This window comes from Antechinus flavipes, chromosome 4 (assembly GCF_016432865.1).
Source record: "Antechinus flavipes isolate AdamAnt ecotype Samford, QLD, Australia chromosome 4, AdamAnt_v2, whole genome shotgun sequence".
Taxonomy (NCBI): Eukaryota; Metazoa; Chordata; class Mammalia; order Dasyuromorphia; family Dasyuridae; genus Antechinus; species Antechinus flavipes.
The window spans coordinates 339,764,506-339,789,065 of record NC_067401.1 but is presented as its reverse complement, the minus strand read 5'-3'; the positions used below and the strand labels follow the sequence as shown (position 1 = coordinate 339,789,065).

General features: G+C 33.0%; 1 protein-coding gene and 1 long non-coding RNA gene across 3 annotated transcripts in view; both read right to left on the bottom strand.

The window, feature by feature from the left end:
• Positions 1-1,866: 1,866 nt before the first annotated feature.
• Positions 1,867-24,560, bottom strand: part of LOC127562335 (uncharacterized) — a 70,878-nt gene continuing 48,184 nt past the window's right edge. The window contains exon 2 of the long non-coding RNA XR_007953655.1: positions 1,867-2,946. This is a non-coding gene — a long non-coding RNA (uncharacterized LOC127562335). The remainder of the gene's footprint in view (positions 2,947-24,560) is intronic.
• LOC127562332 (damage-control phosphatase ARMT1-like) lies at positions 3,174-24,546 on the bottom strand. Of its 2 annotated transcripts, XM_051997951.1 has the most exons (5): positions 24,357-24,546; positions 18,909-19,014; positions 14,063-14,307; positions 10,176-10,341; positions 3,174-5,824 (listed from the first exon to the last, which is right to left on the bottom strand). In XM_051997951.1, the coding sequence occupies exons 1-5, from the start codon at positions 24,440-24,442 to the stop codon at positions 5,057-5,059; spliced, it is 1,371 nt and encodes a 456-aa protein (XP_051853911.1). In that variant the 5' UTR covers positions 24,443-24,546; the 3' UTR covers positions 3,174-5,056. The 2 variants fall into 2 exon arrangements, with proteins under 2 accessions (XP_051853911.1, XP_051853912.1); XM_051997952.1 differs by lacking the exon at positions 18,909-19,014 and having other exon boundaries at positions 24,357-24,540.

Here is a 24,560-nt window from a genome sequence, read left to right as displayed (position 1 = left end):
GCTCCAGCCACTTGCTGGAAGCTGCAGTTGCCCAAAGCAGAGATTTGTAAGGAGCCCTGACCCCACCTGGACTCACAGAGCCAAAGCCTCTCTGATTTCAGAGGGCCTGAGACACAGGTGAGGATGTGGAAGGAAGATGCACCTTTTAAGGGGGTACATACCACAGGAGGTAGAAATTAAGCAGAGCTCTGAGAACTGTGGCCTGAAGTTAGTGGTATCTTGGCCCTGGTCTAACAGAGTACATCAGGGGAGAGTCAGTGTGCAGGAAGGCCCTGACATCATAAATCTGTTTATCATCCTTTGAGATTGCTGTCCTTCAAGCTTGAAGGGGACAGAAATGACATCACTATGTTGGTGTCAAAGTACCTTTTATCCACCTCTGGCTAATGAGAACAAAAGGATCTGGGAAAGCTTTACCACCAGTTGGGCACAAATAGTCTGCATGAATGTGTGAAGTGGAGATGTCTCTAAATCTGTATGTCACACTTCTTATGAACTTCTGCTTTATTCATAGAGCACAGCATCTTTTTCAAAAGAGGCACCCCAAGCTGGGAAGTCCCATGCCAGTGTCTCCCTTGTCTCATAAGTTGTCTACAAAATTCTTCAGAAAGATTTAGTGTCCTTTTCTCACTTCTTCTATGAGCACTTGCTTGTTATGAGTTCTCTGTAAAACAGTCTTTTAGATAAACATACTTTTGTCATTCAAACAATGGGCACAGTTCATCAGAGTTGCACTCTCTGCCGTAGTATTTGAAAACGTGGCAATTCCGCTCAAGAAAGGATCTCAGCATTCAGTACCTTATCTTGTCAGGTAATCTTCAGAATCTTCCCAAGACAATTCAGATGGAAGCAATTCAATTTCTCAGCAGGGCGCTGGTATACTGTCCCAGTTTCACAGACATACTACAATGAGGTCAGCACCATGGCTCTGTAGACCATCAGTGTGGTAAGCAGTCTAATATCTTCTTCTCTCCCACGCCTCCTTCAAAGCTTTGTCACACAAGAGAAGCCAAATCACATTCAAAATCTGTTTCAGTTGAATGACGGGTTAAGAAACCAGACTGCAGAAGGTTTACAACAGAGAGGAAGTAGAGGTAATGAATGTAAGTAACATTTTCAAATTTAACCATAAACATGAGGAGATAGAGGAAGCCATTTTTTAAGAAAAGGGAAGAAACATGCATCCTTGAAGACAATAAAGGAGCCAGGAAATAGAGATTGATGATTAATGTGATTGATAAGAAAGGGAAATTTGGAGAAGTCAGGAGGGGAGAGGGATTTGCATTGGCAAGAAATGCTAAGACAAAAGTGAAGATAAAGGAGGAAAATGTCTGAGTAGTGGGAAATGAAGGCTGTAAGAGGAATATTCTCAATTTTTTCAGTGAAGTTGAGGTCAAGGTCCACCTCAGACCTCTCAAATTGGAAAAGATGATAAAAAATATAAATGACAATTCTTGGAGAGGATATGGAAAGCTAGTCATACTAATGTACAATTGGTAGAACTATGAATTAACTATTCCAAAACTTAATTTGGAAATGTACCCCAAAATTTGCTAAACATATTACCCATTGACCCATCAACCCCTTCACAAATCACAAAATCCAGAGATCAAAGACAGAAATGATCCAGCCATACAAAAGGCAGTATTTTGTGTAACAAAGACAAAGGGAAAAAAATCCCATGGATTGGGAAATGGTTTTACAAATTATGATTATATTAATACAATGAAATATACCATAAAAATGATAGGGATATTCAGAAAAAAGGAAGATTTGTATGGACCAATTTAAAGTGAAGTGAGCAGAATTAGAACCATATAGACTACAATACCATAAAGGAAAACAACTTTTTTTTCTTACTACAAATTTTTTATTATTTTTTAAATAGTATTTTATTTTTCCAATACATACAAGGATAGTTTTCAACATTCACCTTTCTCTCTTTTTTTATAATAAAGCTTTTTATTTTCAAAACATATTGACAACACTGACCCTTGCATAGCCTTGTTTCAGATTTTCTCCTCCCTCTCCCCACCCCCTTCCCTAGATGGCAAGCAAGTCAATATAAACATATTAAAATGTTAAATCCAATATGTATAAACATTTATACAATTCTCTTGCTACACAAGAGAAATCAGATCAAAAAAAGAAAGTAAATGGGTAAGAAAACAAAATGCAAGCGAATAACAAAAAGTTATGTTGTGATCCACATTCACTTTCTACCTTTCCTTTTTTGGGTATAGATGGCTCTCTTCATTGCAAGATCATCGGAACTGGCATCAATCATCTCATTGCTAGAAAGTCATGTTCATCAGAATTGAGGAAAACAACTTTAAAAGTCAAGGATTCTGCTTAGTAAAATTATCAGTTGTAACTTCAGAGCACTAATGAAGTATGCTTACCACTTCTTGGCAGAGAAGTGATGAACTAAAACAATGCTATCCAAAGCTAGGGCCCCCCTCCCCAATCCCAAGAGGTGTGATCAATTAGATTTTCAGAAAAGATACCATCACCACCTTTCCAACAATTGTGGCTTTTGTCTTTTAGCAGTCACACTGATCTTGTCTCACACCATTCCCCTACCCTGTTCTTTTTCTCTGCTGTGCAAATTACCAACGTTGCTTATCCTAGATGGGTGTCAGATCCTGCAGGGTGGTTATAGTCTAACTAATCACACCACCATAGATCACCTCCTGGCTCCATCAGACACCTTGTTGGGAGGTGTTCTGCTTTTGCAGACAAGACAGATATTAATAAGAGACCTGTACTCTTTTTATTTTCATGGTAAAGTGACTCATAAAAGATGATTGTCCATTACGGATTGTGAATTGGATCACAAACAACATTACATTATTCCTTTGCCCACCAGTCACCAATTCTTCCTGTCTTCCAAATCTCTCCATTGCTGCTGAAATCACCACCATCCAGCACTCAGGTTCTCATAACCTGTCATCTTTGACTTCATACTTTCCCTCCACATTCACATATCCAGCCAGGTGACATGTCACATCTGCCACTCCCCACTCACATGGCCACCACTCCAGTTTAGCTCATAACTTCTCATGTAGATTACACAAGTCTGTTACTCTTCTCCATTCTAATATACTATCCACACAGCTATCAGTGAATTTCATAAAATATAATCCCTATTCAATAAACTTATCGCTACTATATAAGCGATATAATTTTTTCATCTTTATTTCATTTTTAAATGTACACAATTATTGTAGTAGTACATGTATAATTTTTAAGCAAATATGGACATGTAAAGAAAATATTCCCCAAAATTTTATATTTCAATGGCCTAGAAATATAAAATAAAATATCTATGTTCACACCTGGCCAAGATATGTACTTGTTTTGTTTCATCACATTTGTTATGAGATGCCTTTTTTAAGGGACAAAAGAATGCTATAGATAGAATATGGGGAATTGGTGATAGTGATGTCAATAAAACATACAAAGCAGCAAGAAATTCAAAAAAAAAAAAAATCAGTGTTGATACAACCCAAAACTCTATTAACAGAATCACAAATTCACATACAATCCTTTTTTTCGGGCTTTTTTTAATATAAAAATTCACATTTGTCAAATTTTTAAAACTTTTTTTTAAAAAAGTCACATGCTACATAATTTAGGAACAAGAAACTATTCATTTTTTTTTTCAAATGCACATTTTATACAACTTAACTATTATTTAAAAATTAGGAAACTTCAAAAACTTGAAATTTGTGAAGTACAAAATAACTTCATAGTTTCAAGTTCATAAATGAGTGTTGTATTTATTTAACAGAAATGCTAATACCTACTGTTTTGTTTATTCTGTATCAAAAAGTAGTATCTACATAAGAACCTGCACTATGCTTGAGCAGTCCATACAAATGCTTTTATCTCGCTATGTTGTGAATAATCTCATATTTGCTTTTATAGTTCAACTTTCTATATGCAGAATAACATCTTTAAAAATCATACATAAATATATGCTATTATTTTACATATATCTTGTCATTACCAACCTTTTTTTCACCTAAATAGGAAGAAAGGAAACTAACACAATTCCATATGTAAACTGCTTTTTTTTAAGGTCTGCTTTTATATTATAAATGCATTAGTTAATTGTATTGCTGGTCTTTTGTCTATTTTTAACTCATAGGGAAAACAAAACCAAATGGAATATTAATTTACTTTATTAGCGAAAATCCAGAAAATAAATGCAATTATATTTTTTCCAAATCAAGATGGCAAAGTACTTATACTTTCTAAACAACTCAGGTTCAAAGCCAATCCATGGTGGAAAGATACCTTCCAAATTCCAGAAAAGTAATTTGTTCATTTCTAAAGACAATTTGATCAAAATATCTTTTTCTTTCTATGGACATAATTCATAAGTATGAAAAAGATATCATATTCTTCAATAATACATATACTTGGCAATCTGGCTTTTTTTGTTTGTTTTTTTGTAATTTAACAAACCATTCAAAAAAGTAAATGTATATACAGGAATGCATTTATTCAACTACTATCATTAAGAAGTTCAAATACAAAAGGCAATTCCTCTGAATTATTAACAACATCAAGTTAATTTTCTACTTCCCTCTGGTTCAAACTTCACAGTTTTAAGAAATTTGTCCAAAGTGTAAATATATTAGAATTTATGCCACCATGAGATTTGTGTTGCAGCAGTATAAAATTAAGTTAGAATAATTTTAATATTTCCCAAAATATTATATTATATATCTTACTATAACTTAAAATGACAAAAATTAAACAGAAACATAAGTAAAATTATACATTTTTTACATTTATCTCAGTAATCTCTTTGATCCACTTGTAACGATGGGATGATAAAACACAAAATTTCAATAAATAATAATGAAATGTCTATAAGATTCCCAAAGCAGCTCAATACAAAGACAGCTGATACTGAAAGAGTAAGCTTTAAAAAGGTAACTCAAAACCCTTAAAATAATTAAATTTTCAGAATTACTTTTTAGGGAGGAAATGTGCATGCTAAAGCTTCTCTTTTTTAGAAGTTTTTAGAAGCCCCTAAGCCAAATTAAAGTGCCCCATCAAATTGAAAAATACCATATTTTCCAGTGGTCATCCACTGAGGATCAGTATCTGTAATCTCTTCCCCCTGCCCAGGTTCCAGACCAACTTGAACTTCAGTTTTTAGTGTTCTTATGCTGCAGAGAGGTGCAGGGTGGAAGCCATTCAAAGCCTGATGAAATGGAACTGTAAAGTCCCATTTTCTGTCTCCTACTAATTTCCTATAATTTAAATCACCTTTGAAAAGAATTAAATTTGACTTCCCTAGTTCAGCATACAAATCAGTAGCAACCTGAGACATAGTACAATATTCATGAGGCAGAGTCCAAAACATATGATCTTGGTAAATCCATGAATGTTTAAGATAATATTCCCAATTAATCCCACACTTAGACATGCACTTGGCATTAGCAGCTTTTAACTGTTCAATCAACCAATATATGTCATTTTTATTAGTATCTGAAACAAACCAGGGAATACTTTTTCCATGAAAGTGGATCTCAGTAGCCAGCTTAGATGCTAACAGGAAATCTGCCATTACCAAATCTGTAACAAGTTCAAATCCTGCATTATCCATGATAAAATCCACTCTTGTAACAGAAAATGTCTCCTGACGCATTTTCTTTCTACTCATAAGTAGTGACCAAAGGTAGTCCAAATTATTCACTAAAATGAAAGGTTTCAAGTCTTCCAAAACAGCTAGTGGACTAGATGTCTGAGGGATGCTCTGATTAGGTGAAAGTGCCAAATCACACTTATTTCCCCATAACACAATCTGAAAGAAAGTACAAAATAATCATTGTTTAGTACCTATAAACACGTGAAATACTTTGAAGATTACATCTCTAGTAGCAAAAGTCAAATAAAATTTCCATTTAAAACTGTTTCCCTCACTGATGCATTGTTGGTGGAGTTGTGAACGAATCCAACCATTCTGGAGAGCAATCTGGAATTATGCCCAAAAAGTCATCAAACTGTGCATACCCTTTGATCCAGCAGTGCTACTACTGGGCTTATATCCCAAAGAGATACTAAAGAAGGGAAAGGGACCTGTATGTGCCAAAATGTTTGTGGCAGCCCTGTTTGTAATGGCTAGAAACTGGAAAATGAATGGATGCCCATCAATTGGAGAATGGTTGGGTAAATTGTGATATATGAATGTTATGGAATATTATTGTTCTGTAAGAAATGACCAGCAAGATGAATACAGAGAGGCTTTGAAAGACTTACATGAACTGATGCTAAGTGAAATGAGCAGAACCAGGAGATCATTATATACCTCAACAACAATACTGTATGAAGATGTATTCTGATGGAAGTGGATTTCTTTGACAAAGAGATCTAACTCAGTTCCAAATGATCAATGATGGGACAGAAGCAGCTACACCCAAAGAAAGAACACTGGGAAATGAATGTAAACAGTTTGCATTTTTGTTTTTCTTCCTGGGTTATTTATACCTTCTGAATCTAATTCTTCCTGTGCAACAAGAGAATTGTTTGGTTCTGCACACAAATATTGTATCTAGGAAATACTGGGACATATTTAACATATATAGGACTGCATGCCATCTGGGGAGGGGGTGGAGGGAGGGAAGGAGGGGAAAATCAGAACAAAAGTGAGTGCAAGGGATTATGTTGTAAAAAATTACCCTGCTATGGGTTCTGTCAATAAAAAGTTATTATAAAAAAGAAAATTAAAAAAAATAAAAATGTAAAACGAAAAAAAATAAAATAAAATAAAAATAAAACTGTTTCCCTGTACAATTTAAAGGCGATATTAAATAAACTTTACATGAAAAATCATTTTGCTTGACTCCTTGACCCCTGAACACATTTTTTTTTTCTTTTTAATTCATTTTTTTTTTCCTGAGGCAATTGGGGTTAGGTGACTTCTACATGGTCACATAGTTAGGAAGTGCTAAGTGTCTGAGGCCTGAACTCAGGTCCTCCTGACTCAGGGCTGGTGCTCTATCCATTACACTAATTAGATGCCCCTGAACCCATTTTCTATCTAAATGGACCAGAACACACCTCCCAAAAGTTCTCAGAAGAATAATATTAATAATATTTAAGAATATTTTACATGAGAAAAGGAAAAAAGATAAGCAAAGAAATATTTTTTTAAAGTATTGTTTCACTGAATCAAGGAAATGTCCATAGATATTTAAATTTAATGGAATTTTTCACTTTTGAACCAATTTTTTTGAAACAGGAAAAATAAATAACTCAAAAGTGAAAAAAGCCATATAACAAAAGTGAAAGATAAAAGAGATGCATGGATAAAATACTACAAGAGAAGGGCTTTTAGCCTCTTCTACAGAGAATTTATAGAAAGGTATGAATGACATGTGATAACAATATTAGCTAAGTTATAATCTACACTGCAGAAAAATACCCACACTGATGAAACCACAGATTTATTGAAGAAACTGTATCTGCATATACATATTCATGCACATTAATATGAGAAGGTAAAAATGGAAAATGATCCAGGATAAATGTAAAATGTATTCTGCCAAGACTGACATATATATATATAAAATTTTCATCCCCAATTAATGCTACAACAATTTTTAAACATTCTTTTTTTTAGTTTTGAAGTCCAAATTCTATTCCCTCCTTCCCTTTCCCTCTCTTCCCCTGCCCTGAGACAGTAAGCAATAAGACATGGGTTATACATTATACATATGCAACCATGTAAAATATTTCTAGTCATTTTGTACAAGAAATGAATAATTTTAAAAAATTTAAGCAAAAAAATAACATGCTTCAGTCTGTATTCAAACAATAATTCAAACAAGAGTTCTTTCTCTTGAGATAATATGCTTCATCATTAGTCCCTTGGGACTGTCTTGGATCATTGTATTGCTAAGAATTGCTAAATCATTCTTCCATCTAACAATATTACTGTTAATGTGCACATATCTTGGTTCTGTTCACTTCCTTTTGCATCAGTTCATGTGAGTCTTTCCAGGTTTTTCTGAAATATCTTATCATTTCTTATAGCACATTAATATTCCATTATAATCATATACTACAAGTTGTTTACACATTTCTCAATTGATGAGTATTCCTTCAATTTCCAATTCTTAGCCTTGACAAAAAGAGCTACTATACATATTTTTGTACAAGTAGATCTTTTTGCTTTTTTTTTGATGCAAGACTGATATTCCTATGTCAACTAATATCTATAAAATGCATTTATTAATATGACAGTAACTCAAATTATTTATTATCATTTTGAACTATTATTTTAACCTCTTATTTTACTTCTCACATGTTAATGTTTTCTTTCAAACTAGACTGTTTGAAGACCGAGATAAGACCAACAGTTCTGTGTGTTCTTAAACTATTTCAATGGCTTGGACAAGAAAGATAATAAATTTTGACTTGAAAAAAGTCCTCTGCTTCAAATTCACTTCTTTTATATTTTTCCTGCTGTTTTTTTGGTTCCTCCTTCAAATATTTTGTACTTTTGATTTTTTGGCTCAACCCCTGAACCCATTTTCTATCCAAATGGACCAGAACACACTTCTAAGAAGTTCTCAGAAGAATATTAATAATATTTAAGGATGTTTTAAGTGAGAAAAGGGAAAAGAGGATGATAAGCAAAGAAATATAAAAAATATATTGTTTCTATTTTTAGTCATATGAAAAGATGCTCTAAGTCATTATTAGAGAAATGCAAATTAAGACAACTCTAAGATACCACTACATACCTGTCAGATTGGCTAGAATGACAGGGAAAGATAATGTGGAATGTTGGAGGGGATGTGGGAAAACTGGGACACTGATACATTGTTTGTGGAATCGTGAACACATCCAGCCATTCTGGAGAGTAATTTGGAACTATGCTCAAAAAGTTGTCTAACTGTGCATACGCTTTGATCCAGCAGTGTTACTACTGGGCTTATATCCCAAAGAGATCTTAAAGAAGGGAAAGGGACCTGTATGTGCACAAATGTTTGTGGCAGATCTCTTTGTAGTGGCCAGAAACTGGAAACTGAGTGGATGCCCATCAATTGGAGAATGGCTGAATAAATTGTGGTATATGAATATTATGAAATATTATTGTTCAGTAAGAAATGACCAGCAGGATGATTTCAGAAAGGCCTGGAGAGACTTACATGAACTGATGTTGAGTGAAATAAGCAGGGCCAGGAGATCATTATATACTTCAATACTATATGATGATCAATTCTGATGAACGTGGCCTTCTTCAAGAATGAGATGAAACAAATCAGTTCCAATAGAACAGTAATGAACTGAAACAGCTACACCCAGCGAAAGAACTCTGAGAGATGACTATGAACCATTATATAGAATTCCCAATCCTTCTATTTTTGTCCACCTGCATTTTTGATTTTCTTCACAGGTTAATTGTACACTATTTCAAAGTCCAATTCTTCTTGTGCAGCAAAATAACTGTATGGACATGTATACATATATTGTATTTAACATATACTTTAACATATTTAACATGTATTGGATGTTAAAGTATATCGGCCATCTGGGGGAGGGGGGTGGGGAGGAGGGGAAAAATTGGAACAGAAGGTTTTGTAATTGTCAATGCTAAAAAATTGCCTATGTATATATCTTGTAAATAAAAAGCTATAATCAAAAAAAAAAGCAAGAAAACCTAAGTTAAAGGAAAAAATTCTAAGTTAACCTAAAAACTCATTTCCAAGAATTAAAACGAATTTTATTTCTTGAATAATTTGAATATATATGTGTGTATATATATATATATATATATATATATATATATATATAATATATATATATATATATATATATTTTAATTTTTTGTTGAGACAATTGGGGTTAAATGACTTGCCCAGGGTCACACAGCTAGAAAGTGTTAAGTGTCTGAGGCCACATTTGAACTCAGGTCCTCCTGACTTCAGAGCTGGCACTCTATCCACTGCACCACCCAGCTGCCCCACAGTATTTTATATATATATATATATTTTTTTTTTAAATCCACTGCAAATATGTAAGATTGGCCTTAAATGACTTGGCAGATAAAGAATATGTAAAAAGAAAAAAAATTAACTTTTTCTAAATTTATTTTATATACACACAAAGATTCACAGAGAAGAGAAAGAAAACACTTTAATATTTACCTGAAAGAGTTTAAAAAACTCATCTTTCAGTTGCTTTTCATCTAGATTTTCAATCCTTTTTTTTAAGTCTTGTAGATAGCTGCATAAAGTCTTAATAGCTTCCTGTGATTCAAAGAAATTCCGTTCTTTTGATTCTTTAAATACATCAAAGTAACTTATTGGTGAACTAATTATAGAACAAAAGAAACAGGAGTGTAAAAATAATCATGATACTATATTATAGTTAATATCATCTTAGCAATTAGTCAAATCTCAAACTGGCAAAGAATAAAGCTTCTTAAAAATTGAAATCTTCTACAATCGTAAAAACTTACTGAGAAATCATAGCCCTTTTCCAATATACAATATTTTAAAATATTAACTGATGTGACATTTTCTCCTATTTGCCATGTTCTTCTGATGGAAATTTCAAGTCAAGAAACACAAGAGAGTAGAAAAAGCTACCATCTTAAAAACAACAATATACATTTTAATATTTTCATATTTATTCTCACAACAACCCTATAAATTAGGTGTAATTATTATCACCATTTTACAATTAAAGAAACCGAAGCATAAAGAATTGCCTGGAGTCAGAAAACTAAGTCTTCCAGGAAGATTCAAATTCAAGTCTTCCTGAGACCAAATGCAGCTCGATTTACTTGGTCACCAGCTGCCTTGACTTCATTATACAGTCAAGTTCTGATTACCTATGTGCAAGTTATCTTGGAAAAATTTTAAATTCCCACCTCATTCTCCCTTTTCCTTACCCTTATACTTAACATCAATTATTTTCCTGTGATTTCTCCTTTTGTTTCTTAGCCAGTATGTAATAAAAGAATATGGAGAAATAAAAATAGGAATATGGGGAAATAAAAGTGTTAACTAAGAAAAAAAAAAAAAACCAGAAAGCTAGATCTGAAGAAAAAATATGACATATTTCAAAGTTAAGTACAAAAAACTGGGGGATTATATTCTATTCTAGATTATCCAAATCCATTTCCTACCCCCATCTTATATTCAGGTTAAAAAATTCAAAGTTTATAGAGTAAATTGTGACAAGAAAATAAGATGAATTTTTTAAAAACACACCTACCAAAGTTTGCACATCAAAATGAGTATTTATGAGTATTTTCTCCTTCCAAGGAGTCAAACTAGGAGAAAATATACTTATTCCAATGATAAGATCATTGCTCAAAATAGTTTTGCACTTCCTCTTTCGATACTTTCTTCAGAGCCCATGACACAATCTTTTGAATGTTTTCAATGGTGACAAATTTTCATCTTTTGAAAGTAGATTTAATTTTTGGAAACAAAATCTTTTGGAGTCAAGTCTGGTAAATAAGGTGGGTTGGACTGAACTAGGCAATACCATCTTGATTCAAAAATTAGGTACAACCATAAAAAAACTGAGACTTTTCCTATATGGCTCATAACCTGGTTTTGAAGGCAATTCCAAAAAAGGAATTCCAGTGTTTTTTGTGATGACGGTACGATTGGAATAATTTTATTAATTCCCAATTTAACTTTGAAGAAAAACATCTATTTACATGTCTAACTTCCACTCTATTTCTTTAAAAATCAGCCTCTTTAGTTTATAGTCACACCTCATATTAAAAATTTTTATATAAAAATTAATAAATCAACAATCTTTATAATGCCTATTTAAGTCAAAAGAATTTCACTTCACTTTTCAGTGTCTGAAAAGGATAATTCTTACACTAAATGTCACAAATGACTAAGACATGTTCAATTCTTTCTTCTGACTTAAGTAACTATCCTAACAGGAAAGGGTATCTCATATTAATATTCAATCTCCCTGATAACTGTCCTTGTGGCTCTTTCCTACAAAATATCTTAGTCTGAACCCAACTTTGAGAATTACCCTATGTCATATTGCCATAATATAATATCTGTATAATGTCCAAACATTATGCTGAAATACAAAGATAGATCCTTTAGTTTCATTCCTTCAAAGAGCTCTAAATCAATGACAAAAATTCCTTTAAAAATGTTTTTACATGTTTGTTAAGCATTGTAGATAATCATGTCAATTATAAACACATGGATCTAATTATAGAAAGATTTGATGAATAACATGGATTTCAAAGAATGTAAATGTTGAATGGAATCTCTCCTTTCTCTCTCTCCCATTAGAGATTCCATTCAACATTTACATTCTTTGAAATCCGTGAATAAAAGCATTTCAACAATAGAAAGAAATTCAAATATCAAAAACAGGAAGTAGGATTAAATGTGGGGGGAAAATTTTCTATAGGAAATTTTAAGTTTCAGAAATCAACACGGTGGCATACCAAGCTTATTAAAACTATGGGTTGCAAGCCTATGGGGTCACACAACTGAATGTGGGGGTTGTGAATTTATGATTTATTATCAGTAAATGTTTGATTTGTATGTATACCTATTTCACACACTATATATGTGAGGTAATGTAAAAAATTCTCAAACAAAAAAGGGTTACAAGTGGAGAAAGTTTAAGAAGCCCTGATATAGTGGATAGTTTTGGGCTAAAAATCAAGAGTTCAAATCTTTCTTCAGTTTCTTCATCTATAAAAATGAATTACCTTAGTTCTTATGAGAAGTAAATTACATATATTATGGACCCACACTGCTTGGCAGTGGGGGAGAAACAACATAATTTAATTCCCAGCTTTCAAGTAACTCGTATTCTAGTAGTATAGTAGGATAATTTATCAACATTGCTAATATAAACAAGTTGATATAAGTACAACAGTTATGAAACAACATGTAAAGTTAATTAAATAATCAAAGGCTAAAGGCATCAAAACCAAAGTTCTCTTTATGATATGGGAAGTAAGCAACATTGACAAAGGAGGACATTCTAAATCATAGCAATAAGCTGAGCCAAAGGCACAGAGAACAGTTCAGCAAGGTGTCCAGTTTGACTAGAGTGGTATGTTGTAGGAAGAAATGTAAGGGATAAGCAAAAGAATTTTATTCAGAAGGCAACAGCTATCACTAAAGACATGTGACCAAAAGAGCAATTAGCCAGAATCTTCAGATATTTTTCTGGAAAAGTATACAGATGGATTATAAGGGTTAAGACACTGGAATCAGGAAAAGAGTCTAATGTGAAAAAGGAACAAATGTGAAAAATGTCATGACTTTTAGCATTTTGGAGAGAGGACTGCTGGATTTTAGACAGAATAATGAAAATAACATTTTCATAGCATAACAGTGGTATACTGGTCTGATATTTACGTTTATGAAACAAATGCTAAAATGTAACCTAGTTTTTACCATTAGAAAATGTACTCTATTTTGCTTTTTATTTTTTTAAAGTCAGATTGTGAATCTGTCTTATGTGTGAAGTCTTACAAAAAGATTTGCCGAAAAGCTATGAATTCAGATTTTATAAGAAAATAAAGCTTTATTATAAAATAAGCAAAGTGTTCAATTTTAAAAAGAATCTTAAAATGGAATGTCAGGCACTATCTCAAAGAAGTACATGCACTTCAGTGAAATCCAGCACAAGTATAACATATTGGTAACATAATTTTTAAAAAACGTGAATGTGAAAACTTCCTGAAACTCACTTATATTCCCATTAATACAATCTAGGCAGCTAGCTTTTACAACTCTAAGAAGTTACAAAAAGCAAAAGAAATAAGGTTTGGTACTACACCTGTGATTTCACAGTTATGATGAAGAAATCTTCTACCAGTTTAGGTCAGTACTTTCTCTGCAATTTATAAGTCTTAGAGATTTACCAAAAATACAGAAAAATTAAATTGCCCAAGATCATAACAACAAGATGTATTAAAAAGCAGGATTTGAACTAAGGAGTTTCTGCCATACTTTTTGACAAAAAAACATAGAGCATCTTTAAATACATTAGGTAACAGTCTGACAAAATATTAACTTACCTTAGCACTAATGCTTCATGAATTCTACGATACATATAACACTCTACATACAACCAAGGAGACTGAAACCAGCTTATTTTTTTATTATTTTCATTTAAAAGAGTATGGTGATATTCCAGATATTTATTCCATATATCAGTATCAAGACAGTTATCAGTCAAAGGCAGAAATGGCTTATCAGTTTGTAGTTCATTTCGTAATTTAGAAAGAAGAGAGATAGCTTTCTTTTCTGCTTCAGTGCCTACCTGGAAAAGAAAATAAAAAATATCTTTCACAAATTGCATTCATCATAAATAGTATTTTTAGGCATCTGAAGTTCAAGGAAAAAAAACCCAAAATTGCTTTTAAAGTCTTGGGTATTACAGCTGCCAAAAGCTGTTTAGAATGAATCACGTTCCAATCTAGAATTCCACAATTCCAAATCCCTTCCAATCCATACAAGTCTCATATATATATATATATACTCTAAAAAACCCAATACACAATAGTAGTAAACAATTGTAAATTGTGTTTGGGATGAAATCCGGCCTTCCGGCTCTACCTCAAAATAGTGATGTATGTGACAAATAAGATAATGATAAAAGGAAATAAATCACTAGACGATTAAAAGAAAGATTGTACAAATAAGCAGAAAAGAGAAGGAAATTCAATGAATATTGTGATAAAAGAAATCACTGAAAAAGGGAAAAAAACTACATTATGAGCAACTATATCCCTAGAAGCAAGAACAAAATATACTAGAAACTTCCAGAGAGATTTAGAATCACAATAATAATTTACACCCACACATATAAAAAATCTTAAAAGTCTTCCGAGCACTTTACATAAATTATCTCATTTGTCTTCGAAACAACTTGAAATAGGAAATACGGGTATTATCCACAAAGTACAGATGAGAAAAACATAGTTATTAAGAGACTTGTCTTGGGAGAGGATTTGAACCCAGGTACTCCTGACACCAAGATCAACATTGTTCACTATGTTATATTGTCTCTAAGGGATATAAAGATCTTGTAGGTCTTTTCAAGAATGTGAAAATAAAAATTGACAATGTTGAAAGAACAGTGGAAGATATCTAAGAAGTAGTTGATTTCCTGAGTAGCAAAGTGGTTCCAACAGAATTTAAAAAAAAAAAAAAAAAAAAAAAAAAAAAGGCAGATAAAAAAATTTAATAGTGTAAATGGTAAATTTTGGCCAAGTGGAAGCTAATGACTCTACACTATAGTAAGAAACAATAACACAAGTCAAAAAGAAAAAAAATAGAGAAGAAAATGTGAAATATCTCATTGTAAAAACAACTGACTTTCAAAACAGATCCAGGAAAGATAATTAAGAATTACTGTACTATCTAAAAGCCATGATCAAAAAAAAAGGGGGCCTAGACATCTTCTTTCAAGAAATTATCCAAAAAAAAAAAAAAACCATTACTCTGATATCTCAGAGAACCAGAGGCTAAAATATAAAGAATCTATTTTTCACCTCCTGAAAGATGAAAATTCCTAGGAATATTATAGCCAAATTCCAGAGCTCTCAAGTCAAGGAGAAAATAATGCAAAAAAGCCAAAAAGGAGTAATTCAGCTATTGTGAAGCCAACAGTTAGGATTAAAAGCAAGATTTGGCAGCTTTATAGAGGCTTACAATATGAAAAATCCCAGAAGGCAAAAGAACAAGGATTATAACCAATAATCACCTACCAAGAAAACCCGAGTATAATCCTTCAAAGAAAAATTGATATTTAATGAAATAAAGCATTCCTGAAGAATTTCAAGCATTCCTGAAGACTAAAGCTGAATAGAAAATTTGACTTTCAATACAAGGCTCAGGAGAAGCATAAAGTAAAGAGGAAATAAGTGATTCAAAAAGATAAAACTGTTTACATTTCTATATCCCATACAGGAAGATGGTATCTGTACCTAACTTTATCAATATTAGGGTAGTTGGAAAGAATATACAAAGAGGGAATGAATATGGATTGACTCTGATGAAATGCTATCTAAAAAAAATTAAAGGGTAAGAAAGAGGGATGCAGAAAGGGACAAATTATTTTACATAAAAAAGCTTTTACAGTGGAGAGAACTCTATCCTAATTGGCTCAAAGAGGGAATAATACACACTCAGTTGAGTATAAAAATCTGCTCCCCTATAAAGAAGTAGGAGGGAAAAAAGAAGTGGAGAGTAGGATTGACAGAAGGGAGAACAGACTGGGGGAGGCAGTGGTCAGAAAGAAAAACACTTTTGAAGAGGGACAGGGTGAAAGGAAAGACAGAATGTGGGAAAGTAGAATGGAGGAAAATAGAAAGCAATCACACTTGTGGAAAAAAAAATTACAGGAAGTTTCCTTGTTAAAAGGCCTCATTTCTCAAATATATAGAGAACTCAGTCAAATTTTCAGAATACAAGTCATTTCCCAAACAACAAATGGTCAAAGAATTTGAAGAGGCAGTTTTTAGACCCCAAAAAAAATGTTTTAAAAAGCAAAGCTATCTACAGTCATATGAAAAAATTCCCTAAATCACTATTCATTAGGAAAAAGCAAATTAAAACTTTGAAATATCACCTCACCTTGATGATGATCAGGCTGAATAATATGACAAAATAGGAAAATGATTAATGTTGGAAGGGATGTGGGAAAATTGAGACATTAATGCACCATTGGTGCAGTTGTGAACTGATCTAACCAATGTGGAGAGCAATTGGGACCTATGTCCAAAGAACTATAAAACTGTGCATACCCTTTAAGACTATTTATTAAGTCTATATTACAAAAAAAATAAATAAATAAGAAAGAATGGGACATATGTTTACAAAAATATTTATAGTAGCTTTTTGTGATGGCAAAGAATAATAATTTGAAGGGATGTCCATCAATTGAGGTATGGTTGAATGAAGTGAATTTATGATCGTAATGAAATACTATTATGCTATAAAAAATGATGAGAAGGTTGCTTTCAGGAAAACCTGGAAAGACTTACATGAACTATTGTAAAGTGAAGTGAGAAAAACCAAGAGAACACATATACAACAATATTGCATAATGATCAATCAAATGAGGTTAGAAAAGAATCAGTTATGGCCAAAACAACTAAATAACAGCAATTCTTAGAAGAAATGAACCAAGAGTTTAAAATGTATATAATGAATGAAATGAGAGTATTAGAAACAAGAACTGGAAAAGGAATTATAACTTTACAGGAGAAGTTCAGAAAGAAAATTAAAAGATTAGCATAAAGGTTACAAGATCTTACCCAAGTAAGAGTATCTTTGAAAATTATAATGGGTTAAACATAAGTTATCTTCATGAGACAAAATTCTTTTTTAAAAATTGAAAAAGTTTAAAAGAAAATATGTTATTTCCTAAAAAACAACTCATTTCGAAAATATTAGAGATAATTTAAGAACCCCTGGATGACCTGAAACACATGACCAAAAAGAGTCACAATACTGTAGTTCAAGAAATCATAAAAGGAAACCACCCAAAATTATTAGAACAATAAAGCAAAGTAAAAAATGGAAAAAATTTCACCAATTACCTCTTGAAAAAAATCTTAAACTGAAAGCTTAAAAGACTAAAAAATAAAAAATAAATATTGTAAGCATCCAGAAACAAATAAGTCTAAGTATCAAGTAAGTGGCCAGGATTATTCATATTGTGGCTTTCTTCCTTTGAAAACTGCTGTACCTAATGTTTTGATGACTTATCACACTTAGGGAAAGAGTAATGACTTCATAGCAAGATATATGTATGATGGATTGGAGTGAGGGGAGACCTGAGGCAGAAAGACCAATGAGGAGTTTGTTGAAATATTCTGAGAGATTATTAGAACCTGAACTAAGGTGACAGCTATAAGTACAGAGAAAGATGAGATATGAGTTATTGCTTACAGGGAAAATAGGAAAATTTGGAAATTAAGTGAGCATGTGGATAAGGGGAGAGGAATTCAGGACAATGCTATGTTAACATGTCTGAGACACCAGAAGAATGGTACTATGTTCAACAAAAATAAGGAAGTTTGGAAGAGGCCGGATTGGAAAAGATTAATTCAGTTTTAGATATGTTGAGTTTAAAGAGGCCTCTAAGACATCTGATATGAAATGACATTACATATCTAAAACTAGAGCCTGAGAAGAGATAGGGGCTGGATTTTTAAATTTAGGAGTCATCCACATAGAGATGATAATTAAGTTCATGGAAGTTGACAAGTTTACCAAAAATACTCATGAAAGAGAGATGAGAACACAGGGCAGAATCATTGTATATTATATTATATTACATATTACCAAAGCAATATATAATAACTCACCACATAAAACATGTAGTTCCTACATGGAAAATATTATGTTCAGAATTCCAACTTAGGATTTTTATTGAGTATATTAGAAGGGATGGGAAGATGATCTCTTAAGCATCTACTAATTGGATGATCCTGGAGATGATTTCTTCATCTGAAAAAGTGGAGTGTTGAACTAGAAGCTTCTAAGGTCCTTCCAGTTCTAACTCAATGATCTTAAGCATATTAAATGAATCATGAAAGCAGTTGGAGCCTGAGAAGAGAGATGCTGGGAAATGAGAGAATATTAAAAAGGAGGTAGAGAGATGTTCCTATCACTCAAAACTCAAGTCAATATTAAAAGTTATTATCCAATTAAATTATGGGAAAAATAGTTTTTGTGACACAATCTTAGAAACTAACCATCATTTGTAAGATATTCATAAACAGACCAGTATCATTATATCCAACTATTATTAAAATAGAAAACTGAAGTCAAAAGACTTAATTAGTAACATTTACCAGGTTCCTATTTAATGACTAATCAAAAGATAATTATTAAACATACAACCCTTACCTCTCCATGCTTCTCAAAGAACTCACTTTTATGTCGATGCAATGCATCGATAGCCTTAGTTAGGATCAGTGGTGTTTGGTCTTTAATTCTAAGATATGGTAAAGATCTAAAAAAGAGAGAGGTGATACATACTAGTATGTTATTTAGTGATAATAAAATATTAACAGTAATAGATTTGGCATCCCTTCACTTACAAAATACATCTTTTCACAATTACTTTCCACATATTTGCTATGACATTAGCATGTCAATGTATACTATTTTGAGATTCAGTAGAGAAATATAAGACCTATACTGGAATGCTATTCAATTTATTCTAGCAAACATTTATCAATGTCCCTGCTTTAAGGGTTTAGAATCTAGAAGGATGATCTTTTATCTAATTGTGTAAGTGCATAGGAGAAATCAATTTCCAATGAACTGCTTGGTACTTCCATTTCTTTAGGGGTAACATGTATACTTTCCAAACTTAATTCTTATCACTTAGAAATACTGACCTAAAATCAAATTCATTCTTATAAGTAATGGTCCCCAGTACTTTCACTCTATTCAACTAACCCTAATGCCCTATCCTCAAAAAACAACACTTCCCTATTTTTCTCTGCTTTTCCTTTAGGCCCATTAGGCTCACCCATTCCATTATAAAACTTTTCTTTATGCTTACTCTCTTCCTTTTACATTCCTTCCATTTCCTAGCATCGGCTGAAACTTGATGTTCTTCTCCAATACTAGTTGCGTCAGCTTCTTTTTCTCCATCCCTAACTTCAATTACTCCTCCCTGAAAAATTTCTAAACCTTTATTCATTGACCATCACTCAAGATATTCTACAATTCCAAGAATCTATGAAATTCTCTTCAGCAGAAATTTATTCTAGCTATACTATCCTCCCTAATCTGCCATTCATTTACCCATTTTGGAGATGATCTTCCCTTTCAATAAAACTCTGGCACTTGACTTACAGTCCTTTAAGTTGTTCCTTTCCCATTTTTTTCCCAAGAACTCATTTAAACAGTTCAGGACTGCTTTAATTGTATACATCTCATTATCTTTTCATGCTGTTCTTTACTAATTTTAAACTTGGGTCTGATAAGTCAAAAACCTGACTATACAGAAACCTTACTCAGGAATAATTCCCACATCAATTACTCTTTCTGTTGATACATATAATCTACTCCATTCTTTATAGTGTTTTTGCTGATCATCATTTTTTAGCCCTACCACTTCTTTTCTCAGTTATAAGAGGCAGCTAGATAGTGAAGAAAACACAAGGCTTAAGGTCAGGAAAACCCGAGTTGAAATGTGGCCTTCTAACATTTATTAGCTGTGTGATCTTGGACAAGTCACTTAATCCCAAATGCCTCATCAAAAAAATAAAAAATAAAGTTACAATACGAGGCATGAATCAACTGAGTAATTTCAAATATTTGACCTTTTCCATTCCTTCTTCCTGAACCATATTTTCCCATATATTTCTCTCCAAATTTAACTTTCCTCCCTTTGCATTAATTTTAATTCATTTGTATATGTTATTTCAATCAATCAACAAGCATTTACTAAAGATAAAACAATGTGAAATGGTGGGGATATAGAGAAAAAATGAGTTACTATCCTCAAGCGGATTATATGACAATAAATAGGAAATAAGAGAGGACAATCAAGCAAGACTTCATTAAGAAGGTTTGAGCCGATTCTTGAAGGAAAACTGTTTTCTAAGACCAAGATATATATTGGACCTATGTGGAAAAAGGCAATGCAAAGGCATGAAAGGAACATCAAAAAGGCCAGTTTGGCTTAAACATGGGACACAGAGTTATATATGGCTGTAAAAGTTAGGTTGGGGCTAAGTTGTGATGGATGTTAAGTATCAAACAGAGAAGTTCATATTTGTTTGATCTTAAGAAGAGTGTAAATGCTTTTTTCCGCTGATAAAATTTAAGTTATGGGCAGAGATTGTTTCATTCTTGTCTTTGTAACCATGATGCATCTCCAATTTTAATATATAGTAGGCCATTAATAAATTGACTGTTGACTGAAATAAATTTTCAATAAAAAGTAACTGATAGAAGAACAAAGAAAAAAACTAAAAAATAATCTGGGGCGGAAAGTAGGGGCAATAAATCAGTTTTTCCTCAACTAAAATATCAAGTCTAATACTATTTGAATCAACTGATTCTTTTTTAAAATCTAGTCAATGTATTTTTATATATAATTATTTTAAAAATTAATGTGTCCTCAAATAGTACTGGTTAAGGAAAATTCTGATTCTTTAATGATCTGAATGCCTTATAAGTATAGTATAGTAAAAACTACATACAAGACACAGTGAGGTATAGCCAAAAAAAAAAAAAAAAAAAGTTGAAATACAGTCAAAAAATTTGGGTTCAAATCTAGGATCTGATAGTTATTAAGCTTGTGACTAATAACTGCACACACACACCCCACCCCAGTCTATATAAAAAGGAAATAATTACAAATACTACCTCACAGGATTTTGCTCAAGAAAAGGCTTTACCAACCTCTTAAAGAGCTATAAATGTGGATCATTATTCTTAAATATTAAGAAATTTTCATTAGTTTTATTATTTAGATTAGATCATAAACTTTTGTGTTTTTTGAGAGGATGGAATAATTTCAAGTGTTAAGACATCAGTCTCTGATGAAATTTTTGATGATAAAATAGACAGTTCTCTTGAGATTTGAGTGTGATTAATGCTGACAATAACAGTATAATTTCTCTAAAGGAGTCACATTTCTAGGAAAAGATCCTTTCTTCAAGAACATTTATTTGTGCCTAACTCTGGGGCCATGCTGGAGAACAGGGAATAGCTAAGTAAAATGAAGAGAACACTAGATGTGGACTTTGAAGACCCAGTCACTTAACTCTAACCTCTTTTCACTTATTTAATTGGAGAAAGAAAACAAGACATGAACTATCTGTAAGACTTTGGTCATGTCACCAAACCTTTCTATGCCTCACTTTTTTCATCTGTAAAATAAGTCTCTATTTCAAACAAATATTGATAATGGCTTCCCTGACAACATGCTAAGAGCCCCTTCTACCTCTAAGCTACAATAATATCTCATAAGGCTGTTGTGATTAAAATTAGGGAAACTAAAGTACTATGTAAATAACTGCCGTTTCAAAAATAAATTTCAGATAATTTTGACCATTAAATTTAAATAAATACCCATTGAATTATCTTTACCTTTCACAGTTCTGAAAAAAAAATTTAAAAATAAGCATTATGAATACAATAAATACATATAATTGATCTAAATTTTTTTCAAGCTTTGTTGAGTTTTTACTTCTTAATTTTTTTAATATTTTATTTTATTTTTATGAAGCTTTTTATTTTCAAAAACATATGTATGGATAATTTGGCAACACTGACCCTTGCATACCCTTGTGTTTCAGATTTTCTCTTGTTTCCCCCATCCTCTAGATGGCAAGCAATTCAATGTATGTTAAACATGTTAAAATATATGCTAAATCCAATATGTATAAACATATTTACACAATTCTCTTGCTGCACAAGAGAAATCATGATCTAACTTTTCAAGAGAAAATAGGATCCAAGCATATATTTTAAATCTTTTGCAAAGTTTAAGACATTTATATAAACATTCACCATTATTATTTATACAGATACATAACTGTGTACCCACAAGGTGAACCATAAATTATTTAACCTCATTTTCAAATGGAGGTCCAAAAAGATTTTCAGTCAATCAATATTCACTAAGTGCAAACTATGCTGTGCTGGGGATAGAAGAACCAAAAAACTCAACCTTGTCATCAAACTCAAAATCTAAAGAGGAAGAAAACAAGTAAACATGTATAAACAAGATATATAGAGGGTAAATAGAAATAATTAAAAGAGAGAAGGCACTAGAATTAAGAGGAGCTGAGAAGTTTCTTGTAGATGAGATCTTACTTGGGAAACTAGGGAAAACTAGGCAGAATGAATGGGGAGAGCTTTCTTGCAAAGGACAGTGAGAGCAAAGGGAATGTCTGGGAGAAAGATCTGTAGTCAGACTGAAAACTAGGGAGGTAGGTGGTTATGAAGGGTTTTCATGGCCAATCCCACAGGCATTCGGACCCCCTGGAGTTTTTGAGTGTGAGGCAATTGGGGATGACATGGTGGATCTGTAATTTAAGAAAATCACTTAGGTGGCTCTACAAAAAATGGACTGGGGCAGGGAAGAGATGTGAGGCAAGCATACCCATCACCGGCTATAGCAATAATCCAAGCTTGGGTTAGGTAGTTACTTGCCATAGGTCACATAGCTCTATGGGGAATAGGGGTAAAACTCAGGTCTCCTTAATTTCTCTCTAATTTTCTTCCCCCTACATAGCACTTTTATCTTAGAAATTTTAACTAAGGGGAATAACTTTAGAAAAGTGGTCTCCTATAATAATAGAAGAGTTCCAAAACACCATGAGAAGTCTATGAGGAAGAGAGGAAGAAAAATAAAATTTTACAAAAAAGGCACTTCAATTTAAAGTCCAGAAACGTTGTGATTTGCCCAAAGTCACAAAAGAAGTGACGCTGGTATGTTGAAGTCAAATTTTGTTAAATTTTCGGGGTGAGCTCGCTGGCAAAAGATACAAGATCAGTGTTTGGATTACTGTTTTGTTTCTTATCTAGGATTAAGGAAAAAAATATTAGCAATGAAAACTAAAGTGAAAAAACCTGTCCTGGGTCCTTTTTTCTTTCGTTGGGCTGGTTGTTAAACATTTATCAGCCCACTCCTTATGTGGCAGACATAGGACTGGATCGTAGGTCTCCAGGACCAGCTCATTACAGCTATGAAAAGTCCACCTAGAGTGAATAACTTCTGATAAGCAAGTTAAAAGGATAAAAAGATAAAAGTTTAAAAAGGATAAAATAGAGTTCTCAAGCAATCTGCACTATAACATAACAGCATATTGAGTGGGTGGTGAGATTAGGCTTAGAAACAATGTGAAAGAAAATGACAACTTTTTTTAGAAGAGCCTTTTAAAAAAAAAAGGTTTCTTAATTTGCTTAATTGGTACATTTCCATTTAATTATTTCAGGGCGGTTAAAAAAAATTACTTGAAAATAGAGTAGAGGGGAAGGGAAAGGCAACGCTGAGCAATAGTAAAATCTAGTCAAGCTTACAAGCATCTTCCCTGGGAAGAGACAACTCCCGGTCTCATTCCCAGGAGACGGAGCAGCCGATCCAAGATCCCACACGCCGTAAACCCTGGGGCCCAGAAGAGGACGCCCCCTCCCCTTCTCTTCCCTTTCCCAGAGGAGAGAGGCCTCGGTACGAAGCCGCTTCTCGGGCTCACTGCACACTTCGCGCTGCCTTCGCTCAGTTACTACCCGGCTCTGCTTAGGGTCCAAGACCCCTACCCTATTTGCTGTGGGGGAGCGAGAAGGGATGGGGGGCTTAAAAAGAGAGAGGAAAGCTGAACAAACCCTTCTTCTTTGGGTGTCATCCGAGGAGGAAGCACATCCGTCACAATTGCTAGAGGACCAGCCACAGCTCCTTCCTCTTCTTCCATAGCTACAGGAAGTAATGTAAACACTAGGGAAGATAGAAGGAATAACTAGGAAATACGTCACTACTACCGTGTCATCAAACTCCGCCTCCTCCTCGCTACGTATATAGAGCACGCTTTG

What these genes read in the sequence shown, in the direction of transcription:
- LOC127562332 (XM_051997951.1), bottom strand. Translation starts at nt 24,442, where the DNA reads ATGGAAGAAGAGGAAGGAGCTGTGGCTGGTCCTCTAGCAATTGTGACG. An exon ending in ATGACACCCAAAGAAGAAGG is followed by an intron (nt 19,015 to 24,356) that starts GTTTGTTCAGCT and finishes TCTCTTTTTTAG; the next exon opens with ATCTTTACCATATCTTAGAA. An exon ending in TCTTTGAGAAGCATGGAGAG is followed by an intron (nt 14,308 to 18,908) that starts GTAAGGGTTGTA and finishes TTTCTTTTCCAG; the next exon opens with GTAGGCACTGAAGCAGAAAA.